At 43.2% G+C, this 25,172-nt stretch overlaps 2 protein-coding genes across 5 annotated transcripts in view; both read left to right on the top strand.

The window, feature by feature from the left end:
- The window catches only part of LOC103396511 (protein tyrosine phosphatase receptor type M), a 133,618-nt gene extending 121,951 nt beyond the window's left edge, over positions 1 to 11,667 (top strand). For 2 of the 3 annotated variants that reach the window (XM_025066350.1, XM_025066349.1), the window contains 10 exons: positions 1,303 to 1,419; positions 1,778 to 1,932; positions 2,185 to 2,320; positions 4,105 to 4,254; positions 4,393 to 4,566; positions 5,893 to 6,024; positions 7,746 to 7,871; positions 9,367 to 9,530; positions 9,728 to 9,863; positions 10,140 to 10,193. In XM_025066350.1, coding sequence (XP_024922118.1) covers positions 1,303 to 1,419; positions 1,778 to 1,932; positions 2,185 to 2,320; positions 4,105 to 4,254; positions 4,393 to 4,566; positions 5,893 to 6,024; positions 7,746 to 7,871; positions 9,367 to 9,530; positions 9,728 to 9,863; positions 10,140 to 10,193 — 1,344 coding nt within the window. Of the gene's footprint in view, positions 1 to 1,302; positions 1,420 to 1,777; positions 1,933 to 2,184; positions 2,321 to 4,104; positions 4,255 to 4,392; positions 4,567 to 5,892; positions 6,025 to 7,745; positions 7,872 to 9,366; positions 9,531 to 9,727; positions 9,864 to 10,139 lie in introns of all 3 variants that reach the window. The other variant, XM_025066351.1, reaches the window with a different exon arrangement.
- Positions 11,668 to 19,693: 8,026 nt separating this feature from the next.
- Positions 19,694 to 25,172, top strand: part of tmem200cb (transmembrane protein 200C, genome duplicate b) — a 27,525-nt gene continuing 22,046 nt past the window's right edge. Inside the window, exons 1-5 of one of the 2 annotated variants that reach the window (XM_025066234.1) lie at positions 19,694 to 19,846; positions 20,254 to 20,351; positions 21,132 to 21,465; positions 22,036 to 22,171; positions 22,436 to 22,530. The gene's annotated coding sequence lies outside the window, so the exon portion shown is untranslated. Of the gene's footprint in view, positions 19,847 to 20,253; positions 20,352 to 21,131; positions 21,466 to 21,662; positions 21,966 to 22,035; positions 22,172 to 22,435; positions 22,531 to 25,172 lie in introns of those variants that run through there. The other variant, XM_008334629.3, reaches the window with a different exon arrangement.

The raw sequence follows: 25,172 nt of genomic DNA, 5'->3' as shown, positions 1-25,172 counted from the left end.
GGCGGGTGGTAGGCACAGTTGGTCACAGTGGCGCTGCCTCCGCAGAGGACCCCATAAAATCATTCCGCCACATCACGGTGGGCCATCTGCTCGGCACAGTTGCTGTTGAACTCTGGGAAATCCTGGCACAGGCACAGATCCTCAGTCTCTCCTGCTGCTCCCGCACGCCGGGGCGTCACTTGCACGCTTTGATGTACGAGAGATTTTGTTTGCTGCGTTGCGTGCTGTGGTGTCATGATGCTACACGTGCATTCACTTTAACCCAAAGAAGTAAGTTCAACAGCTGTGCTCGCTGTCACACACACACACACACACACACTGGCTTCACCCAGCCCAAAGGCTAACCCCCCCACCCCACCCCCCAAGACCGGGAGCCTGATTCCAACTGATCTAATAACGTAATAGCTTTTGCCTAATTCAATCTGGCTGGAAGCGGACGGTGGACTTGTGATTGTCATCAGAGATTAGTCATGGGGGTGTCAGAGAATGGGGCCTGAAAGTCCCCCACTGTCTGTGTCACTCTACCTACCAAAATCTCATTTCATTCCTAATCAGTGCACAGACTCCAGAAATGAAAATCAAATCTAGTTGTGGCTGATGTCGCATTTGTCCCTCATTAAAAACGATCATTCTCTGATATACCTCCCAGATTTTCCTCTCTATTACCAGCCTCACTCCCTCTGTATCACCGCTTTAATTGAACAGGAGGGAGAGTCGGGTAATTTTGCAGTCTTATGACACCTAATACAAGTAATGTTTTCACTAATATTCCTGTTGGGAAATCTTCTTAAAACAGATGAGGGGTTTATTATTTCATATCAATATTGTATTGATTATGACATCACTCCTGTCCAACGGTCGTACTCTGCTCTTTTAATGTTTTGTTCTATTTCTGTGCACTAGATTTTAATTTAAGGTGCAGAAACCTTGCACGTCATTTCAGCTCAGGCAGCTCCGAGCCTGGTCTCTTTACAGTCCACCTTAACACTCGTTTTCAAATTATCCACGTGAGAATGAAAAAGCAATAATGTGAGAATGAGCTTTCTGTCGATGTATAAGATTCCCATTTTCAGCAGATCCTTGACCGGGGGGTGAAATTAATATGAAGCAAATCTCATCTTGACTTGAGAGAAATGTTTCTGGGTCTACCAGGTGACAAATTGAGCAACGGCACTATTAACTTTAGGCTCCGTTTATTTGCATGCTCCTGTATGAGAGACAAAGAACAGCCCGTGGCTGCGAGGCATCGACGTGAGCGCCAGCCTGTGGCCAGATGTTTATCTAACTCTTTGTCGACCCCAGGTGAAGTGCTGTAAGTACTGGCCCGATGACACCGAGATCTACAGAGACATCAAGGTGACGCTGATAGAGACCGAGCTGCTGTCGGAGTACGTCATCAGGACCTTCGCTGTGGAGAAGGTGACCTTTTTAACCTTTTGGGTCATTTTGTTTTGCATAAATCAGTCAAAATGGCTGTCATGTTATTATTTTAAAAGGTGTCGATGTATGTAAAATATGACATATATTTACAAAAATTGCTGTAACTTTTTTACAAGTATCATACATCATTATATTTTGGTCCATCCTGTTCCTGGGAAGGACTAGGAATAAGTCAAGTTTCACAGTGGTTCAAAATAAGGCCCCAGCAGACCTGGACAAATCTCTCCTGGCCTTTGTTCATTATGTCTCTGTTTGCATTCAGTCCTTACATGTGTTTGCTTCAGAGCGTCTTCTCACCACATCTCTCTCTCTCTGTGTCTCTCTCTCTCTCTCTCAGAGAGGGACTCACGAGATCCGGGAGATTCGACAGTTTCACTTCACAGGCTGGCCGGATCATGGAGTGCCCTATCACGCCACGGGCCTTCTGGGCTTCATTAGGAGAGTCAAGTCCAAGACTCTGACCAATGCTGGGCCCATGGTTGTTCACTGCAGGTCAGTGTGCTCTCTGTAATGTGTCTGCCTCCATGTGCATGACCTCCAATGTCTTTTTTTTAACATTTAATATCCTTGAAAAATAATGACCACACGTGAAGTGAATTGAATACTATGGTGTAAAATATTTAAAACTACAAAATCTGGGAGGACAAAAACAACTCTCGTAAATGTGATTTATCTTTTTAAGATATGAAATACAGAACTTTTTTTTTTTGGTCATAATACATACGTCAGCTGTGTGTCTGACAGCGCCGGGGCCGGACGGACAGGCTGCTTCATCGTGATTGACATCATGCTGGACATGGCGGAGCGAGAGGGCGTGGTCGACATCTACAACTGCGTGCGGGAGCTACGCTCACGGAGGGTCAACATGGTCCAAACCGAGGTACAGCGCCACCACTGTTAGCCAGACGGAGCTGCGCCGCGGGCGCTCCCCTGAATGCTGACAGAGCCTGACGAGCTGCTGCCATTAAATGTGGATTAACTCGTATTTGCCAAGTAATCCTTAGCATAAGCTCCACTTCTGTGGCTCGCCAAAACAAACGCTTTAAATTTTCCAAAGCGGAGGAGCACTTTGAGAACGAAAAACACGTTGCCAGTATTTCATTAGTCATTCCTTTTGCAGCCTGCGGTGCCACCAGTAGGTTAAGTTCTTTGAGATGGTTTCTGCCTGTGACTGATGATCGCAGCGCCTTTAAAAATGAAACAAAATGAGCTTTCGTTCTAATATCGTCGGTCCTGTTCAAGAACAAGGAAGTCCTGCATTATTTAAACTTGACCAGTGTGTGTTTTAAGTAGTGACACAAATTAATTTCATCTTTTGTGTCTGTGCGTAAGAATTATTAATAATAATAATCAATGGCTAAAGTGATGGAGAAGCTGATTTCTACTAAATGAGCAAAAATGAAATGAAATAATGAGAAAAAAAAAATCATTAAATCTTTAGTATTGATGAAATAATGAAGCAGAGATATTATATTAACGTAGTAGTAATTTAAACAAATCCTACTGATTGGCTCACCTTCTGTCCAGTGATGAAATGAGTGTCATAAACCACGCAGTAAATAATATTTAGAAGCCTGTGACTAACAGCAGTTTAGAAAAAAAATAAAAAAAGATCTTTTTCCCATTTTCTAGCTCTATGCTGTTGTAAAAAAAAAATACCAAAGGACTTTGTGCTTTTTTAACAGGAGACATCTGGAGGTGTCTATAGTCTCATTGAACGCATCATTTCTCTGCAATTCCTTTTAACTCACAAGCATCATTGGATTTAATGGGCAAATGTTTCATCATTGTCATTGGAACTGGGAAATGGAGCAACTGGAGACCAAATGTTGTTCACCCCGAATCTCTGCTCTCAAATGCAGTGACCTTGAGTGTGTGCGTGTGTGTGTGTCTGTTACACTACACAGGTTTTCAGGCTCGTCGGTGCAGCTGCCTAGCCAGCGGTCTGACCCAGGCTCATCAGAAATTAAAAACCTTGTTCCAGGTTTATGGTTTATGATCACAGACAACATTCATTAATGCGCAGTTGCCTGATTGAGCGCCTACAGCTACTGACTCACTCACTGACTCAAAGCTGTTTTTTTGTAAACACTTCTCTCTCCCTGCACATCTGTAAATCAGTGACCCCTGTACGGGGGTGCACTTTATGGTCAGGAGTGACGGGAGAGCCGGAAATGTCACTTCAGAAAAGATTTAGATCAAGCCTCCAGCTGTGTCACCGTGTGGTCTTTTTGAAGGATGGGTGGGGGGGCAAACGTGACATCACTCACTGTTTCCTTGTGTCGTTGCGGTGTTGATCATGACACTAACTATGATGGAGTCACAGTCGACCTCCAGGCTGTGACACGTCACGAGTGAAACTGTAAATGTCAAAAGATATGAAAAAAGAGTTGTTAATAGTTCCATGTTTTAGAAAAGAAAAAATATATATCAATATATTTACATATATGTGTATATATAAATATGGAGGGTAACCTTTAAACACTGACAATGACAAATATCAGACATAGAAACTGCCTTTTCCTGGCAAAGAATAATCATAGTAGGTTCATGAAAAGGTCACAGGATTTTTATTTTTTTTTTGCAACAAGCAGAAAAACACAGGACGGTGTTTTAAAAAATTTGTAGAATGGATCCGCAATGAGGAAGCTGTTTTTTCTGCAGGAGCAGTATGTCTTCATCCACGATGCCATTCTGGAAGCATGTCTCTGCGGCGACACCACCATCCCTGCCAGTCAGCTGCGCTCTGTCTACTACGACATGAACCGCCTGGACCCACAGACCAACTCCAGCCCAATTAAGGAGGAGTTCAGGGTGAGGACGTCTCTGTGTTACACAATAATGAGCTCATAATTTGAGGGGAAACAGGAAAAGAAGTTTGTTACATTTTTTTGGAATTTGGAATTTTCTGTCAGTGTGCTAATCAACGTTCTTTTCTGATTCATCCGACAGACACTGAATATGGTGACTCCAACACTGCGGGTGGAGGACTGCAGCATCGCCCTGCTGCCCAGGAACCATGAGAAGAACCGCTGCATGGACGTGCTGCCCCCTGACCGCTGCCTCCCCTTCCTGATCACCATTGATGGAGAGAGTTCCAACTACATCAATGCTGCGCTCATGGACGTAAGACCTGAACAAACACTGATCCATCCAACTGAAATGACTCTCCCTCCCTGCTCTCATGTTGGGTTTGAATGTCAGCAGGTCATCTAGACCAGGGTTCACAACCCCTGGACTGTGGACCTGTGTTGGTCAAAAAATGATGGGGTTTAGAAAAGGACAAGGGTTTTTTTTTTTTTTTTTTTTTTTTTTTTGCAACAAGCAGAAAAACACAGGACGGTGTTTTAAAAAATTTGTAGAATGGATCCGCAATGAGGAAGCTGTTTTTTCTGCAGGAGCAGTATGTCTTCATCCACGATGCCATTCTGGAAGCATGTCTCTGCGGCGACACCACCATCCCTGCCAGTCAGCTGCGCTCTGTCTACTACGACATGAACCGCCTGGACCCACAGACCAACTCCAGCCCAATTAAGGAGGAGTTCAGGGTGAGGACGTCTCTGTGTTACACAATAATGAGCTCATAATTTGAGGGGAAACAGGAAAAGAAGTTTGTTACATTTTTTGGAATTTGGAATTTTCTGTCAGTGTGCTAATCAACGTTCTTTTCTGATTCATCCGACAGACACTGAATATGGTGACTCCAACACTGCGGGTGGAGGACTGCAGCATCGCCCTGCTGCCCAGGAACCATGAGAAGAACCGCTGCATGGACGTGCTGCCCCCTGACCGCTGCCTCCCCTTCCTGATCACCATTGATGGAGAGAGTTCCAACTACATCAATGCTGCGCTCATGGACGTAAGACCTGAACAAACACTGATCCATCCAACTGAAATGACTCTCCCTCCCTGCTCTCATGTTGGGTTTGAATGTCAGCAGGTCATCTAGACCAGGGTTCACAACCCCTGGACTGTGGACCTGTGTTGGTCTACAGGTCCTTTGATTTTAATAATTTACTTAATTAATTATTAATTGTCCATGATCCAAATTCATTTCCATTTACCATTTTCCATTTTCTTCATTCAAGGATAATGCAGCATTTTTTATGCTGTTTGTTTATAATGTTGTCACATTTTGCCACAAATTATTGTGAGATTTTTTTTGTGGATTATTTGTGGTTCTGGGCAGAACACGGTGAGCCCAGCAGTGAGTTACCTCTGTGAGCCTGAAGCCACATTAAAATTGCATCGTCCTCATAAAATTTCCCTAGACATGAAATCTCCATTAGAATAGAACAGTTAGCAGGAGGCCGTCTCAGGAATAAAAGTCACTTTCCAAACACTGGATACAGTTTATTCTCGGGTGGGTTTTTATCTAACATACCAGGTGAAATGTGTGTTGCTTTAGTGACGTGTTTTCCTCCATGTCTCTGTTTTTTTTTTTTTTCCCAGAGCTATAAGCAGCCCTCTGCATTCATAGTGACCCAGCACCCGCTGCCCAACACAGTGAAGGACTTCTGGAGGCTGGTGCTGGACTACCACTGCACCTCCATAGTGATGCTCAACGACGTGGATCCAGCCCAGGTAAACCCGACCTGATACGCAGCAACTGCAACGACACAGACCAACTTTAGGACAGTTTTTCACACAACAATGTGGTTGATGAAACATAGGACAGTTTTTCACACAACAATGTGGAATACTGATGAAACAAAAGATTTCTCTTGGTTTAAACTGGAACTTAATAAAATATCCAGTCTGCTGCCAACTGCACAGTACACATGTCTATGTAGGACATGTTTGAAATGTGCTGGTGGATGCTGCCGAGTGGAAGAGGACTTGCCATGAAAGCATGGGTGGATGGAGAGACAGGCTTGTGGAGGAGACTCTACAGATTTCTCAGCCTGAGGCTCTGTCATAACACCCGGGATCAAAGCCTGAAGCCTGCCTGCTCTCCCCATCCAAATATCCTTTCCCTCGGTGACTGACTGACTGACTGGCTGGCTGGCTGGCTGACTGGCTGGGAAGAAGAAAAAGGCCTTTCATTCAATATTCTCACTGTAGCAAGCCAGTCAGCCAGCCAAGAAAAACACAGCACAGGTGAGGCGGGAGGAAGGTGGCGAGGTTTAGATGGCGTTGGGGGAGGCAGAGTCGTGCCGTCTTCTCCAACGGCGCCTTTGTTTCTGCATCTGTTTGTCACGGTTTGATGCAGTCTCCAAAGAGGGCTAGGTGTTTTCAAGGCCACACCTACTGTAGAAGGTGTGTGTGTGTGTGTTGTTGTGTTCATGGGGGGTGGGGGGGGGATTGAGTGAGCAAATATTTGTTAGTCCATCTGTATGCAGGCACTGGTGCCTGATATTTGCCTTCTTCCCAGGTAGTCTCTCTCTCTCTCTCTCTCTCTCCTTATTCTTCTGCTGTTTGTTCACGACTGAGGGATTCTGCACGACGGCATGAATCTCTCCATCTGTTTGTGTCCACTTTCAGTGGTGTGATTTAGTGCTGCGAGGCTGGAGGTGTGCGAGTCTGCAGCTGCATGTTCTTAACCGGGCTTCCTCTCCTGAGGAGCAGAAACGGGGGAAGGTTTTGCGGTTGTTATCATCCTCTTACAAGTTTGTCCCGTGAGTTGGTTGTTGTGTAGTTGTATTCAGAGGGTGTAGTGGCTGATGGACGGACGGCACAAACGTTTTAAGAGAGATTTCTAAATTAAAAATAATTGCTGAAATTGCTGTAAGCGTGAAGGAGTGGAGAAATGGTCGTGAGATCGGATTCAGCAGCAATTAAAACAAACGCTAACTCTGCTAATCAGCTCTGAACAATAACAGATCAACGTAACGTCCTGTATTTTTCATCATTATCCTCCATTATATTGACTTTTAATTGAATTGTAGGCAAGTGCGTGTGTGTGTTTTGTGTGTGTGTGTGTGTGTGTGCGACTATCTTGTCCAATAAAGGAAGAAAAATGAGTCTCTGATAATTGTTTTTCTTTGAATCATCAGTGAGTCCAAAGACAAGTATGTTACCTTTCTTTAATTCAACAGTTGGAAACAAGTCGTCAGGATTTGAAATGAAAGTTTATTAAGCTTGTCCCTTTTTTTTTTCTTTAAACCTAAAAACTGATTTAAGCTTGTCAGGAGGTCAGCTGAGTTTGGATTCCATAACTAATGAATCATCTTTCTCTCCTTTTTTTGTCTTGTTTTTATTTCCCCCCTTTTGCTTGTGTGTGTGTGTGTGTGTGCGCTTCTGCCTCTGTATCTGTGCGTGCATGAATGTGTGTGTGTGTGTGTCAACCTGCCTATTTTGTTTAGCTGTGCCCACAGTACTGGCCAGAGAACGGAGTCCACCGTCACGGACACATCCAGGTGGAGTTCGTCTCCGCTGACCTGGAGGAGGACATCATCAGCAGGATATTTCGTATCTACAACGCAGCCAGGGTACGGAACTGTTGGATGGATATATAGAATGTGATATATATACGTATATGTATATGTATACATGTATGAAATATGAATATATATATAAGTAAATATATGTTCCAGGTAACTTGTCAAAATATAGACTTAGTAGTTTCTATGGTTTTGTTAAAACTTTTCCACTTTCCTGGACTCAGGTTCATTCACAGGAGGATGAGAGTCATTTTAAAATCAAGGAATTTACAGAAAGCCTTAAAAAAAAAAACCTAAAAGAATAATAGAAGAACAGGGAAAACAATTTTTCCTTCTCGGCCTCTTCCTTTATAAAAGTGTGACCCCTGACCCTGACCCTGACCCTCTGGAGAAGAACCATTGTTCTACATTCTACTCACTCTTTTCATGGGAACCACATTCTGATGAAGAGAAACGTCTCTTTGAGATGTGTTGTTTTGTGGCACCAATGGAATTCTAACACATTCCAAATGTGTCAGAGCTTTTTGAACGTGCAGAGTCTGTGTCGTAGCACATTATTCTGACACTGGAATGAAGCAGATTATTCAGTCAGACTGGACTGAAAGAAAACCAACGTTTAGATTTTTCACATACAGTGTTTCTAAAAAAGAGGGTCGACGTGGATGAACTCACCTGTGGTTGTTTTATGTGTAATCGCACAGACAAAACTTTTACAGTATTCACAGATTTTGAATCTACTACTACAGGTTTACAGCTGAAGTGACATCTAATAACAAACGAGGCTAACTGACTATTTTAAAATTGTTCCCAAAATGAGGGGTAGGCCCCATGGGAGGCAAATTATTTCAGTTTAAATTTTTTTTTATCTGGGCCACAGTTGATACATTTTTTTTTCTTTTGCCTAATGAGAAATTAGTTTTGAAATTTAGCAGAATTCTTTTCAGAGGGTGGCCGGTTCAAATCCCATGTTAGCCAGCTGTGCTTTGTGTCTGTATTTAAACAATAAGAACAAAGGTGATTCTTCACTCCACTACGAGTCCAGCTGAGTTTTATTTTTATTTATAAAACTTGTCGGCCTGGGGTCGCCTCCGTTTTCTACACTTGTTTAGAAGGAAAACACAGACACATGTCGGTCAGTAATAAGTCCACGCCCCCTAGTTACATCCACACACTTGTCTGATGGAGGTTGAGTGGGACCTGGTCCTCTCACACAGACTTGTGTGCCATGCCCCGCAGGTGCTGGGAATTGTGGGTAAAATCTGATAAAGATCTTGTTGTGTCCTCAGCTTCAGATTCTGCTGACAGTTCCATGTTCTGGTGTTCTCTGTTCTATGGACGTAGAGATAGGTTCAATAGATTCTAATCACAACTGATCACCAACCAGTGTTAACTGATCGATGTGTCAGTGTGATCTGATAGGACTTGTGTCCCAGATGATGGAGCATCAGTGCCCGTGCTGAGGTCAGGCCTGTTTGACCTCCTGTTCTTCTTCATGTTATCGTCCCCCAAGAATAACCAGTGTGACTGTTCTGTTCCTCCGCAGCCTCAGGATGGGTACCGGATGGTGCAGCAGTTCCAGTTCCTGGGCTGGCCCATGTACCGGGACACGCCCGTGTCCAAGCGCTCCTTCCTCAAGCTGATCCGACAGGTGGACAAGTGGCAGGAGGAGTATGACGGAGGAGAGGGTCGCACTGTGGTCCACTGCCTGTAAGTTTCCCTCCCTCCATCACTCAGGGTTTGTTAAGAAAGGCAACATCTCCACCTCCTGGTCAAATAACATCGGTGCAGTAAAAAAGAAAAATCCTTTTTTTTTTTAAGAATGACGTTTAGAATCGTTCATCCTCAAATATTGATGTTAAATACTTGAGTTTTTCCAACATTGAATTCTTTTTCTGTAACCACAGGAATGGAGGCGGCCGCAGTGGAACCTTCTGTGCCATCAGTATCGTGTGTGAGATGCTGCAGCACCAGCGATCAGTGGATGTTTTCCACGCTGTGAAAACACTGAGAAATAACAAACCCAACATGGTGGACCTGCTGGTGAGAAATGTTAGAAAACTAAACAAACACCAAATAATGATGTCACCTTACTATTACTGCCATTATTATGTGTTAAAGAAAAAGACATTTTTAGCTCAGAAATGTTTTCAACACCACTCTTAGTGTTTACGGCTCTGCAACGACAACAAAACTAGGTACCACTTCATTAATGTAACATGAGGTCGCACAATGACAGGATGTGTTTTTATTATCTAAAAAAATGGATGTGAATCAGACACAAAGTCTCACCCGTGTTCTCTCTATTTCCTCTTCCAGGAGCAGTACAAGTTCTGCTACGAGGTGGCTCTGGAGTATTTAAACTCTGGATAGTTCACAGATACTAAAGACTTAACTTTTGGGACATTAAAGAGGACTGCGCCCCACATGTTTGCTGATGTCATACCTGCAGTTCCTGGGACCAGCTGACTCTGTAACTTCTCCTGGTCTGTGGTTGGTATGAATGGGAAAGGTAAAGGTATTGTACAGCGTTAACTAAAGCGGCTGAATCCTAGTATTACAGGCTGGAGTGTCCAGAGCAGGAGCACAACAAGATTTTTTTTTTTAATTAAACAAAGAGTTGCCTCCTCCATCTTTCAGTCTTGATCTCAGATGCCTGTATAGTTGCGTGGTTGTTGCCTTGATCCTCATCAGACGTTGAACCTTAAATTCAGTTTTGTTTGTTTTAAATACTACGTGCTGTACATAACGTGACATGTTTGTTTTTTTTTTTATTCCTCCCTTTTTTAGGCTCATTATTAAAAATCCATCCAGTGCAGAAGCTGAAAGCTGAAATTTTACTCTATGTCCTGCAGATTTATGACGTATAGATGACTGTTGCTTCGTTACTCCATTCTGGGGACGGCCGACTCAGTCGACATCTGCTTACGCTGTTTCCTCCGCAGGCGTCCAAAGCTTTATTTGCACTCCATTAAGTCCTTGTTGTGCATATTGTATATATTTCTGTAGACTATTTATTTGTGGTATGTACTTTTTTGTGACTTGCAGTCAGTGACAATCATATGTTCAAAAAGTTAGTTTTATCGACCTGTATTGTGTGCGTTTTCTTTTCTTTTTTCTTTTTGGTCTTCTTGGATGACAGATCAACTCTATTGTAAAGAAAAGAAGATTCTATAAATGTATCTACGTTACAAACATTTCATTATGTTTTTCTGCCTCTTTTTTGAGTGTGGCTGGCAGCTTGTTTCTTAAGAAGACTTTTTTTTAATCCAATGTTTGATTTTATTGCTGACCAATAGCAAAGAAGAAGGTTTTGTTTTGTAACGTAGGTCACTCTGTCATTGTACCTGTGTCTGTTTTTCTGAAGCATTTGTTTTTTCTAATTACGCATATAATACTGTGCATTTTTATATACACATACAGTATAAATTACAGTACAGTAATTAGTTTTTGACCTCAGTTAATGAATTTAAATTAAATATGTTTATGTTAATGTTGGAAGACTAATATCAAATCATCAGGCTTCATTGTTTGTTTGTTTGGTTTTTTTTCATCAATAAGACAGAAATGTATTTGCTTTAAGTTTTTGTTCTTTAATTCCTGTCAGTTCTGTTCTTAGAAATGTTATCAAGAAACACAGCATTCTTTAATTTATTTATAGGAGACGTTGGACAGAGCATCATCTGTCAGAAGATGGAATATGAGTGTAATGCTTCAGTTTGACACTAGAGGAAAGTACGGTTACATACACCCCCTTTGATCATAGACTTCTTTATCCCTTTCTTTCATAAAAAGCTTGTTTTGAATCATCTGGCTTTTTGGCAAACGGCATGTACAAAAAACAAAAAAACAATTGTACAAACCAAGGTTTTTGGCCTAATAAGGTTTTATTCATTGACATGTAAATAACTATTTTCATCTCACCAAATATCTTATATATATAACACATATATATATATATATATATATATAAGCTGCAAGTAACAAACAACGTTACAAGTTATTGATTGAAATTGCTCTTGTGGTATTTAAAATGTCCAGGGGAGGGCAGTGTAACACAAACAATGAACTTGGTGTTCTATCTCTGTGAAATCATTAACCATATCTTTCCTACAGTAGGTGTCTCTCCAGCCATGGGCTCATATTTGGGGGTTAATATGGATGGACGATGGGTCACCGGATTGGTTCTGTTCCAAGTCATGCTTACTGGATGCAGTCCAGTCCAAAGGAACTCTTTGGGCCTACAAGGATGAAGGGAGGGGAGGGGGTGGACACAGACCCCTTTATCTACAGTATTATGTTCAGTTCTGGTTCTTTTGCTTTAAATAAACTTGTATTGTCTACAACATCCTTTTTTAGGGTAGGATTTAAAAAAAAGAAAATAATAGAGATGCTTGGAGCAGATATGAGGAGATTTGTTTGGACAGCTCTGATTCAGCACATGCGCACACCTGCCACAGATGGAAGGCAGCACAGTGACTGTGAGTCTGTTCTCTGTCCCCAGCCTCCCTACACTCAGCCATTTGACAGACATAATAATTAATCACACTCTGTCTCCTCTGCGCCTGTGTAACAATGCGACCAGTAAAACACTGAATTATTAATTGTGCTGTAATTGCAGATTAAAGATTAGGCGCTGGATGTTCCACCAAACAAGCACGCTGGATGCCTCACGGGTAAAGAAACCCTGCAGCACTTTCTCACTCACCACTGCAGATTCTCACGCGCACGCATGCAACACGGCACATCTGCAGAACCGCACACACACAGTCAGAGTCAGGGGGAGCACAGCAGCAGCCGGGCTCTGTTTCCAGGGAATGGCTTTTATTATTCCTTTTTTTTTCCACCTCTCACTGTGTCCTTATCTCCTAACACCTTCACCCCCTTCACTGGACTCTTCCACTTATCCAAGGCCGACAATAGCACAGATGAGAGTGAAACTCACGGCTGAAATAGTCATCATCCCTAACTGCCCTCATGGGGGTTTTAATTCTCCTCTGTAACTGTCTTTGACTCCAGCCTTGGTTTCGAAAAATCAATGTGACCCGTGAGTGATATGAGCAGAATCAGGCCGTATTTCAAAATATCCACTCATGATTTATGGCTCTGCCTCAAATTACCAGCAACAATTCTGTTTGAAGAATCATTGCAGCAGCTGTTTAGAGCTGATGTACTTTGGCGTGACGTCCAGCCGTCCAGCCTTTGCCAAGAGGGAGTGAGCGATCAATGGATTGAAGCAGCTAAACATACAAACCTCCCACATCTGAGGTGAATCCATAACTCATAGTTCTTCCATTTTCATGCAGATGCGGTGTGACAGGAGAGAGAGAGAGATGTCTGACATTGTCTCTCTGCCCCCAGCAGTGTGATGTGATTGCGTTGTCAGCCTCCTGAGTCGGCCGGTGTTCAAGCTCTAGGTTGGTGGTCTGGGCACAACGGGGGCACACATTTTTTATAGCAGTTTTTGGAGGAGACATCTGAAGTCTGACGCAGTATAATCAGATGTGACTCGTCTTTAGTGTTCGCTCACCTTTACGTATGTTTTTAAGCTCATGTGCAGCTACGTTAGCTTTTAACCAAACCATTTAGTTCTTTTTCTTTATTGAGATATTTTTCTGTTTTTACTGATCTGCCTCTACATTTTTGAAAGCCATGTCTGTTACACTATTGGTAGACACATTTAAATAACATTCTTTAAACTAAGCTTGTCCAGGATTTGGGCCCAGGGGCCAGTATTTGACCCTCAGCTTTTTAATGTTTGTTATATATAAGCAGCTCAGAGAGAGGCTCGTGTCATTTTAAAATTTAATTCCATACTCAAGGTGTGCAGCAACTATTGCATCACACCCTATTTTTACGAGTGACTTAAATAAAATAGCCAGTTTTATGTGTGGTGGAATATAAGGATTCATATTTATTCACTATTTTACTCAGAATCTTGACGTCTTCAGGATGGGATGCAACCCTACAGTGATGGAACTTTGTTAAAAATAAAGTTAATCGCAGCTCAGAGGTTAGGGTGAAAGGTGAAGTCAGCAGGAGTGAGGACTGTGTTTGTAAACACACACCATGTCGTCCCCCCCTCCTCCCCCCCCATCAAAATCTGCAGCTGCAAACCGATGTGGCGTCTTTGTTCAAGGTCAACTCCTCATCAGAGGAAATCTAATTCCCTGCAACTTGGAGGGAAACTGACAACATTGCTGTGTCGACCAGCAGCCCCTTCTCTGCATATCAGTCTGTTGCCATAGCAGCCATGTGGAGCTTTACTGCCAGTCAGTGTAGCAGCGAAGACGATGAACCAATGGTGCCCCCATCCAGCGAGGCCAGCGTGTCTTCATCTGTTGCCATGGCACCATAATAGCGTTGTGGATAGATTTGGCTTGGCAGGGAGTCAGTTCCTTTATCTTTCAACACATTGTATTGAGCTGCTCTCGCCTGTGCTCCGAACACGCAACATGGTGAGGAGACAAAAGGGAGATGAAGGAGGAGAAGGTGGATGTCATTACACTGGGTCTATACTGAGGAGGAGGAGGAGGAGGAGGAGGAGGAGGAGGAGCGGTGCTGGGCATGCATGTGTGCTGTGACCCTCAGGTGCTAATGAGGAGGCACACAGATGGTGGATGTGGTTTACCAGGTAACATGAAGTGGACTTGGTAACGATGCACTGAGACCATTTAACTATCAACTGTGTTTGAACGAACAGAAGTCGTTTCTGATTTGGCTCTAACTGATGTTGGAACTGTTTGACAGTGGAGCGGGCGTGCGGTGATAAAACTGCAGCACATGAGGCTGAATGTGCTCCTCCATCACCTTCACAGTGATTTATTGTGTTTTTCTAACATTGTTCTTCCAGAACAAAAACAAAAAAAAAATAAAAACCCAACAGAGATATAGCAAAAACACAAAGTCAGTCACTGTCTGTGAGACACTTTAATAATTCACCTGAGCTGTGATTTAACTTTAACAGAGATTAGAGAATGACTTTGACTACAATTATTTACCACCTACCTCAGTAAACCTAACAAAGGGTTATGAAATGACTACAATTATTTACCACCTACCTCAACAAAGGGTTATGAATTTTGAAATTTTAATGTTTTTTTAAAAAATGTAACAAGGTGAAAATTATTCATCATTTTCTCCAGAGATAAGAGAATGTGTAAACAAGACGAGAGAGACAGACACAAATTCAGTGTTAACTGATGACACTGTTTATTGTTAGAAAATTCCCGTCTCATTAATGTTAATCAAAAAACACTTTTTCAAATTTACTGCGTCACCAAAGAGGCCCCGGTGTCTGAGGTTTAGCTACAGTAAGTGGGTCATTTTGGGCCGACTTAAACCAAAATTGGGTGAATTTTACAACAGGACGTCCTCCTGGTTTTTATCCTCCTCATATTTAGTGGCCGTAGCCTTAAAAAGATGCATTAAAAATGACTTGATAGAAGATCCCACCAGAGATGTAGGACTGTAACTTGGCACTCCTCAGGTTTATGGTGGGTTTAATGGCTACATCAGTCTTGAATTACAGTTTAGTGGCTGGACCAGAGCTACCACATGTCAGCGCAAGGTTCAATACCCTGTGTGGAAAAAACATAGAAACATGCTGTTAAAATACATTGTGGATTACTCCTGTGGCGACCCAAGTGTTGAAGTCGTATGTTCATACACAATAACATGTACTACAAACTCCACACTAACAAAAATATGATGTCAGCCTGAAATAACTAAAGCAACATCATCGTACAGAATACGGCACATTAAAACTCTGCAAACCCTAAAACTGAACACAGCTGAACTTTATTCCATCATTATATCAACACTGTGCATAATGAAAACCTCATTAAATCTTAAACCTTGGCGTTTCACCGCAGTCAAGAGCCTCTACAACCTCCAATAACTGGACTGAAAAGACGAAGACTTTATTTTCAAATCATCACATACAAATCATGCTTTAAAAATACCTGAATTACAAACTGGAGCTGTGATTTTAAATTAATGTATTCACCCTCTTGTCTTGCCCATGTGGGCCGCACTGTGGAAGGAGTGGTTAGTGTTCTTGCCTGACAGTAGGAAGGTCACCAGTGTGATCCCTCTGTGTGTTGTTTTCTGCATTTGTGCTTCATTTTGTTCGTGTGAATGTTACTGAGGAAATCAGATCAGAAGTTACACACAGATGACTATGAAGAGAACATGCAGCACAACTTGGCCTTTAACACGAAAACAACCCACGGCATATTCTGAAACTGGAGAAGGAACTATTTTCAGAGCTGGACATTATCGATTGGTCTGTAATATTTACATTTCCCTTTGGTTTTCAAGTTCATGGAAAAGAATAGTTCTTTGTCACTGGGTCATTTTTTTCCTGAAATCTATTTGCAGTAACAATGCACCATACGATGACATTTGCTATGGTGATCCATGACTTTGTTGACACAGACGTGACGGCACAGCAGCTACTTCCTGTACATCATCAATTGCCCCTCTATTTGCTAGCCTTACTTTAAGGACAGTGACTCATGTTTGACTCATCGCAATCTTTCTGGAATTGAGTGTTGCTGCTGCTGCTGCTGCTGCTGCTGCTGCTGCTGCTCAGACCTTGATTTGATAAACCAACACATCAAACATCTTCGTATCAGGAGCTCAATCCAAACACTGACACATTTTCTCTGTTCTGGCCGTAGATTTGACTGCTCCCCTCGTTCATGATAATCCTTAAGGTAAGCATAAAAAAAAATAATATGTGGATCTTTCTTCTTCTACTCTATTTATTTAGTCTTCATTTCTAGGTGAATGAAACTTTTTGTTTTGAAATTGTGATGATTTTGACCGTTTTTAAATACTGAAGACTTGTGTATTTACTAGCATCACATTAGCTTCCGGTTTTCTGTAATTTAATGCTTGACAATCAATATTTTTAAACCAAAAAGGATTTATATGAAACTAATTTTAGCATACTTGGCTAAGTTGAAGCTACCTGCTCCGACTAATACCTTAAGGTCACTGACCCGTGTGCAAAGGCAGCATGAGCTAAGAGGATGTCTGTAACTGTTGTTTTCAACAAAGATGTTGGGGTCGGTAAAGTAAATGCTGACTGGGATTAGAAACTGTGGAAAAATATTGCACCAAGTTGAATCATAACAGAGTGGAACTGGTGGCTGTGGTAAACAGTGGAAATTGCATCCGTCCCACTCAGGGGAGTGTGTCTGAACCAAGATAGCATGTGTATGTGGGCCACTCCATGCAGTACTGTCAGCTATCGTCTGGGCCAAACAAAATAAATATGTGCCCAAAACGGTCCACAGGTAACGAGGTACATGTAACCCAGATATCTTCAAACAAATGTGGGCCTTTATTTCTAAACCGGGTCTGTGTTTGGAGTACTTTTGTCTGACAGGAGGTAATGGTCCTGGCCCAGATCTGGCAACCGTGAGCATCCTCACCGTCCAGCTTCCTTTGAATGGATGAGAAGTCAATAAGAAAAAAATATATACCGCAAAAAAAAAGAAATCATCCACACCCATCCATCAGGTGGACCCTGAGGGTGGACCATGCTGTAAAACTATTGTCCGTGTCAGCAATCTCCTTCATGTCACGTCAGAGCCTGGAAGCGGTTCTTTCATGGGTCAAGCTTTATTTTTGGACACGTGTGATTAGACTTTAAAGGCTGCTTCACCTGAGGGGCTTCCTTAAACACAATCTACGTCAGCATCACTGACCTTGTCTTTAAGGTGGATCTGCTTTAATATACTCTGATAGAAGCCGTGTTGATGTCAGCAGCTCAGTAGGAGGGAACTGAGATCCTTCTGGATTAGTGGCAGAAAAACAACTTTTTATTAGGTGTAGTTTTTTTTTTTTAAACTTGACTATGTCCAGTGGTAGCTGTGTGGGTGACAGAGGACATGTCACTTATAATAAGATGTCAGCACGTCTCCTACTATTGCTGTAAGAGTGAAAAGAAAGTTTATTTCAGCAAAAGTTTTATTTTTTAAATCCAGCATCATTGCTGATTGGGATTTATATTAAATTGTGCCTCTTATTAAAAGAAATGTCAAGCTCATCTGAGGAGCCGGTGCAGTCCTTAGTATGTTTGATTACTATTGTCAGAAATTAAAAAGTAGTATTACCATATCTTTGGAGTTTTGTGAAGGTCTTGACTCTTTTTATCATTAACCAATCATCATCGATGTAAAAAGCGTCTTAAAATTGTCCAGAGGGCTTGTTGTTGTCGATGGCGTTAGACGTTACAGCCTGTTTTATTTGGATGGTGTGGACTTTCACGATCGCTGCCTCCAGATGCATCAGGCAGCTGCTGTGTATTAACACACACACTGTGTGTTATTGTGGGCCAAGTACGCGACAGCTTAGCAACAGATGCTGAACATAGTGTAGAGTTTAAGGAGCCAGATCATTTAATCTGGAGACTATGCAACAATAAAAGAGCTAAGAGATTTTCAATTTAAAAAATAAAATCATCCTGCAATCTTTGTCTGCTCATCAGACATTGTGTCTCAAGTGCACAATTCAGCGGTTTAACTGCAAAGTGGAGTTTATACAATAATATAAACAGTTTCTTTTGCTATAGTTTACATAATTCTTTGGTGGTTTTGTTGCTATAGTTTACATAATTCTTTTGGTTTGATTAGAAAACTCTACGTACGATTGTATCAGAAAAAATTGTGAACATTTCCAAAATGACACTGCAGTTTTTTCTGCCATCACATAATTTGGATGTATATTTTTTATTTTACAGAAAAGAGTGGTGCAGTGGAGCGACTCCTGTGCCTTACATTTGAAGTGGTGATCTGGTCTAACTCCTTTACTTCTAGGAAACAGGGAAGACGGTGCTAACCTGTAGCTGACGTCCGTGGAAGGTACAATCAACACACTCTGCTTGTGCGTCACACCTTACACTGACATCTTCATGTGAGGCCAATTTAGAGCGACTGACCAATCACATTCAGAATCTGCACGTGGCTGGCCAGAAACACGGGCACAACGTACGAACAAATCAAACGAGAGCGTCATCAAACCAGTGACCTTTTTTGCTGAGGGACGACAGAAGAGATTTCACTGAGTCATGAAAAAACACACGACACAAGACAGTAGAAGCCAGGTTGTAATTCTTTCAGCAAAGCTCAACATCCGCCTGTCCTTGCTCTGCTCTGCTCTCCTGCCTGAGCAACACTTACAAATCATATTCTGTAATTCCCTTTAAAATGCCCGTAACGCTCCGCTGTAACTCAGTTTGCGAGGGCGCACGACCTCCGCGCTGCACACTCGGACAGCTGGGATTCTCACACGTCCTTCCAGCAGCAAAGGTTAATTTCTTGGATAACGCAGAGGACGTCCAGCTCTCGGAAAGCTTAATTCTCTGGAAAATTTTGATTAAAAACATTAGCATATCAAAAGCAGAATGACCTCAAAGATGCTCCAGATAAAAGCCATCAAGAGTGGCAGCATTATGAAGCTGAGACCAAATCACTGGGAAGAAGCTGTGATGTAAGTAACAGAGTAAAGGATATATTAACACACAATAAATATACTATATCAGTACACAGATGTACTGTAAAAAATATGTTAACCATTTTTTTTTTACATGTTCAGGTCACGTCATCTAAGCCTCTAAAAATTACCCGACACAGAGTGGAGGTAACACCATATGTGTCACACGTATGAAAATAGAAGCAGCAGTGAAGCTGTGACAAGAAGATAAAACGGAGCTGAGAATGAGCTCAAACAGAGCTGAACTGATGAAGAGCGCCATCTTTACATAACTGCCGTCTTCTAACAGACCCTCTGTTCTGTGTTTGTTTTTGTTGTTTTTTTGATCTCGTCCTTATAAGTCCCCGGTTTCCTCTTTGTGTTGCAGAGCAGGAAAACTGATGACTTTGTCCCTGTGTTTGAATGAATGGTCTGCAGCCTGTGTCTGCTGCACATGCTGCGGCCCATCACGATTTATGGACACAGTCAGGACTCAGAGACAGGAGCAGCTACGTCCAACAGACGTCAGTGAAGGTTTCAAGGTAGGAAACACAGGGCAGGAGAAAAGTCACACACAGATCCAGTGGGCTGCATTCCAGACTGCTGGAATCTGGGACTTAGTCCACGTGGAGTGTTTCAGGTGAAAAAGGTTAATCCCTAATTTATTTTTTTATCTTAATATCTATTTATCTCATGAAATAGATGAGGAAAAATGGCAGATAAGACACACAGTAGTTTGTATTTTCAAACTTTAAAAAAGCAACTTTCTAAACCGTATTGGCTAGGCTAACTCATCCACTTTCTTCCACAGGTGGTGCTGCAGTAAAAGTTAACCAGTTAGTCAAAGGAAAGGAAAGTGAACTGGTTGTCATTGTGACACAGCACACCACTGCACACAACCAAACCTGATGTGAGATAAGGAGTGAGGAGGATCAGTGTGGAGACACAGGTGGGAGGAGGCCGTCACTGAGGCAGGGATCACAGTTGAGGGCGTGGACAGTGGAGACGGGACAACAGGAAGTAAAGCTGGGGAGAGACCAACAGGAGGTGAGGCACAAAAACAACACAATCACACAATACGATCACACAGAAGGTGTAGAAAGTGGCAGCCGGCGCAGATGTGACACAGACAGGTGGAGGGAACGACGTTGTTCTGACTTGGCATCAGCTGCTCCCCTGCTGAATTATCTGCTGTCTGTGGTGGTGGTGTTTCAGCAGCTTATACTGGAGCCCTGCACCACCCACCTGTTGTTGGATGAATTACGTTGCCTTTTATCAGTTCCATGTGTCAGAACCGATCAAGTGGAACAGCTGCTCTGGGCTCCGGCAGTGAAGATCTAATTGAACCACTGAGGGTGGAGATTAGAATCAATGAAAAAGCTTCACTTGTCTCATGACATTGACAACAGACAATGGCAGTGGGATGTGAACTGCGACAGGCTCCATCCATCCATCCATCCATCCATCCATCCATATGAATTGTTATTGTTGTTGGTAGAATTGTCACTTTTTAAATTTAAGCCAAAGCTTTTTTGGAGCCAAATCAAAGAGATCGCCATCTTTTATGTTGATATATTTGTCACTAAGGCAGAGGCGGCTTAGTGGTTAAGGAAGCGGATATGGGTCTGGAAGGTCTCAGGTTTGATCCAGCAGCTGCCAAGTTACCACTGAGGTGCTCTGAGCCTGGCACCGTCCCCACACTCTGCTCCCTGGGCACTTCTGCTGCTCCCTGCTCATTTTGGTGATGGGTAAAATGAGGTCACATTCTGTTGTGTCACAATGACAAATAATTCACTTTCCTTCCTTTTCTGGCTTTTTTTTTTTTAGGACGACTTACTGTGATGCTTACAGGGTTGGTCTGGTCTGGTCTGGTCTGTCTGCTGTCGACTCCACATTTCCCAGTGCCACAGCAACAGCTCAAATTCCATCACTGCAGTAAAAAAACCTCACATCACAGTTCAACGTTGAAGAGTCTCTGACTCTGTTCTGTACAGAAGCTCATCTCAACAGCTGAGAGATGAAGGTGAGGTGGCGTGTGTTTTATCTCCTTCACCTCTGCAGCGTTTGTCTGGCCCGAAAAAAAAAACCCACTTGATCTCACCTGAAGTTCCCGGCGCCCCCTGCAGTCACCAGATTCCTTCCACTCGGTTTACCTGCTCAGGTAATGTTGTGTGACTGCTACCGTATCCATGACAACAAATGCTTACTGACGCTCTCTACTCACTGCCCATTAGCATGCATGGATAGGGCCCCAGCTCTTTCCCGATTGGTCCTGTCAACTCCTGGCATCGGTTCTGGCTTATTCTCTTGCAGAAATCCCAGCTGGCTGCATGTCTCCCCCCCCCCTCATGTTCACTCCTGCTGTATTCCACATGACTGGACTTGTCCTCCAGGACAGAGAGCCCATGCTTATGCACGGTGCACGTTGAAGCTAAATAGAACCAACCACATGCAGTTTTAGCAGAAACTCCTTTTTTCAAGTGGCACAAATGTTACATAAAAAAAACCTCTAAATCTTCCTCTATTGGATGAGTGTTATTTTTAGATGGGGCTTCGCAATGAAAACCTGCAGCTATTCTCATTCTCCCGTCTCTTCTCAGATTATGCTCTTTCATTATTCCTTCCATTCACGCTGCCTTTCTGCAAGTCACACCTTTGGAGGTAATGACTTACAAATGTGTCATTTGAGAAAAATTAGACATTTCCTGGCCGTCATTATTTCTGCCCTCAGATGCAGCTCTCCTCTGCCTCCGTCCCAGCCCTCCAGCCCAGATAAAAAGAAACCTCTTCTAAGGTGTTTCGTGAAGCATTATAAAATGGTTGCCATGGATACCCACTCTGAACAGGCTCCACATACGAGCGGCAGAGTAAGAAATGACACATGCAATATTTCACATTTCAAAACAACAATCCTGTGTTTTAATGCACGGGCGACACAGTAGCTCCTGGATGGTTGGGTTTAAAATGCCAAAGATCAAGACCCCCCCCCACCCCCACCGCCCCCGTGCCCCCCCCAATGAGTGTGTGCTGCGGTCAGTTCCACTGCATTTGAGCAGCTGTTTGCTCTGCTCCTCAGAGGAGGCTTGAACGGTATTTTCCACCTCATTTGGTTTTGTTGTTTCTCCCTGAAGAGATGACCTATATTATCTGGGATGGAGGATCAAAGAAGGCGATTTCACTGTGATCCCATGGAGCTGGCAGTTTAGGAGGAACACAGCTTTTGATGGTGAGGATTGTAATTACTGTCTTCCTTTGCAGATTATGTGGACTCCTCTCTGAGCTGCTTTTTGCCTGGTGGGTGGGTGGTTGAGGAGAGGGGGGGGTGGGGGGGGGGGGTCTGTAAACTGGCCTAATTGAACTTTATAGATGTTGGCTGTGTTCTTTAAATATAATGGGTTTCAGAGTACCAGCATTGACACCTCTTCAGGTGGAGGTTGCATTAATGCACAGTGAAGTAGATGCAGTATTTTAAATGTGATTTTCATCACATTAACTAATACTGTATGTCAATAAATGCGGTTCCATAGTGTAGCGGTTAGCACGCCTGCGTTGGTTCATCCATGGTCCCACCACTCTACACGTTACTCATAAATTCCCATTTATGCTAATGTTGTTGATATATTTCAGCCTGTATTCATGCCTGGCCTCACGCTCGCCCATTAATCAGGTATTTATTCTGTGATAATGAAACAAGGTCAGAGTTAGAAGTCAGCTCCCTGCTGGGCCTCTCTCCTCACACCCCTCCCCTCATTTTTTTTTTTTACCCAGTACAACATCTTCACTGGTCTGTTCTCTGCCTGTTTCAACTGGGCGTCTTGTTCCAGTTCCACTGCTCCACATGATGTCAGAGACACATGGCGTGGCCGACATAGAAGTGGATGGAGCACAGATGCCCATATGTCACACTGACCTGTATGAGTCTCTCTGCACTGCCATGCATCTCATTAGCAGCAGCCAGGGAGTGCAGGGAGACCCTAACGGTCATCCATCAACGGCAGGTCTTCTCCCAACAGTAGCTGCCAGACACTGTGTGGACGATGGTGCTGTGATTTACGACGCTCAACTTCCTGTTCAAGTTTCAGCTGAAGTGTACTGTAGCTTCAGTCGGAGTCTTCCCGTCCCTGTCAGTTGAAGGGTTGCATTAGTATTGATTTACATATGCAGATGCTCGGCCTTGTTAGTCTGTTCCTCTGGGAGCGAGGAGGGAGTTAGTTAATAATTATGTGTTCTTCTCATAAGAAATGTTTCTCACTGCCATCACAACTGCTCTGAAGGATTAATATTCCAGGCATCCGTTCACACAACCGTTCTATATTCATTCAATTTTCACCTTGTAATGGACGGCATACTTTAACGGTGGGATTCCTGCCTGCCATGCAGTGAGTTCTGCAGTGATCTCTACTTAATACCCAGCTCAGAGACCATCGTTCCTTCCTCAGAAACCCAAAGAAACTCGTGTTAGTATAAATTTAAAAAACAGCAGCCTTCAAACCTCAAACACACTCTTTATGTCTACGGCCCCTCGGGCCGGCACGGCTTTTATCTCCGCTGCGATGAAACCCTCTGACTCTGAAGGCAGTGCTGCTGACACCGTTTCCAAGAGGAAGATGATCTCTGATGGAGCCCCTGTTTCCATACTGCCAATTAGCCCATCCAGTCCAGGCTTAAGAAAGTGAATTAACCCCCCGCAGCCTTCGACGCTGCTTCACACAGACCTCGTAGCTGTTAACCAAAAACTCAAACAAGGAACGAAGGAGTTCTGACGAGGAGAGGAAGTCAGAGAGAGAGAACGCCTGCCTCCTCGGTAAAGACGCTGTGACGTTTTTCTAAGGAGGTCTAGTGAGGATTTATGATATTTTTGACACGAGCAGCATATGCGAGCGCTGCTCTGGTGACTGTCTCCCGGGAGTCCTGACTTTGTGATGTGTGCGGCACAAACAAACAGTTTCTAGATAAGCATCAGAAAGGAACTGATCTGCCAGGGTCTGAACACTTCCACTGACATCACTCACCTTGAGGGTGAGAGAGGCCCGTCTAAAATAATATGTGGTATGGAAACGACCGGAATGAACTCATTTGTTGATGTATTTAGTGCAGATGGAAAGAAAGCAGAATAAACTCAATTGTCCTTGTTCGTACACAGACTCAGACACAGTTTCCCTTCGTAGTTAACTGCACTTGTATTCTTCCTCCAGAGCAGTATCTGTGCTCAGCAGTGTCCTGGGAGCAGGGAAGTTTATTTTCTTTCTTTCTTTATTCTTCCTTTAGGATGAACTGACACCATCGCAACCGTTTCCATTCCCTTTTTTTCTGATGCACAAACCTTCCTAATGTTCCTTCTTTCACGCCCCTCTGGCCCTCCAGTATCGGCGGCTCCAACCTTAGAACTATCTTCATGTCAGCTGTGTGACGTTGGAGTCTTGTGGTTGACAAATAACAACACCAACGCAGGCCTGTGTTGTGTAAAGACTAATGGAAATGACTCCTTACAGGAGAACATTTCATTTAATGAATTAAGCAGAGCAGGTGCTGGCAAGTGCTTGTTATTGTGGGGAACAAAGCAAAATCATTTGTCGCGGTCGCAGCGTGCGGCGTTGGTCTCGGGGGAGAGTTGAAAGCCAAGTTTGTCTGGAATGCAGCGGATGTGGGACGTTTGACAGCGTTGAGCCGTACTTCAGAGTGTCTCCTCACTCCAAGTGCTGATTGGAATCAAAGGTTGTTGGTGGTGGTGGTGGTGGGGGGGACGAGGGGACGAAAGGGGGGGTGAGTGACGTGTGCGACTGCTGTGGTTTTAGTTTGGATTCTGCTGATAAAACAGGTGCAAACTTGGAAACAGTGTCTCTGCTGTATTTTGGGCGGTGACCTGTT

This window comes from Cynoglossus semilaevis, chromosome 20 (genome assembly GCF_000523025.1).
Source record: "Cynoglossus semilaevis isolate Cse_v1.0 chromosome 20, Cse_v1.0, whole genome shotgun sequence".
Taxonomy (NCBI): domain Eukaryota; kingdom Metazoa; phylum Chordata; class Actinopteri; order Pleuronectiformes; family Cynoglossidae; genus Cynoglossus; species Cynoglossus semilaevis.
Note: the sequence above shows the minus strand (reverse complement) of the source record. Positions and strands in the feature narration are given on the sequence as shown.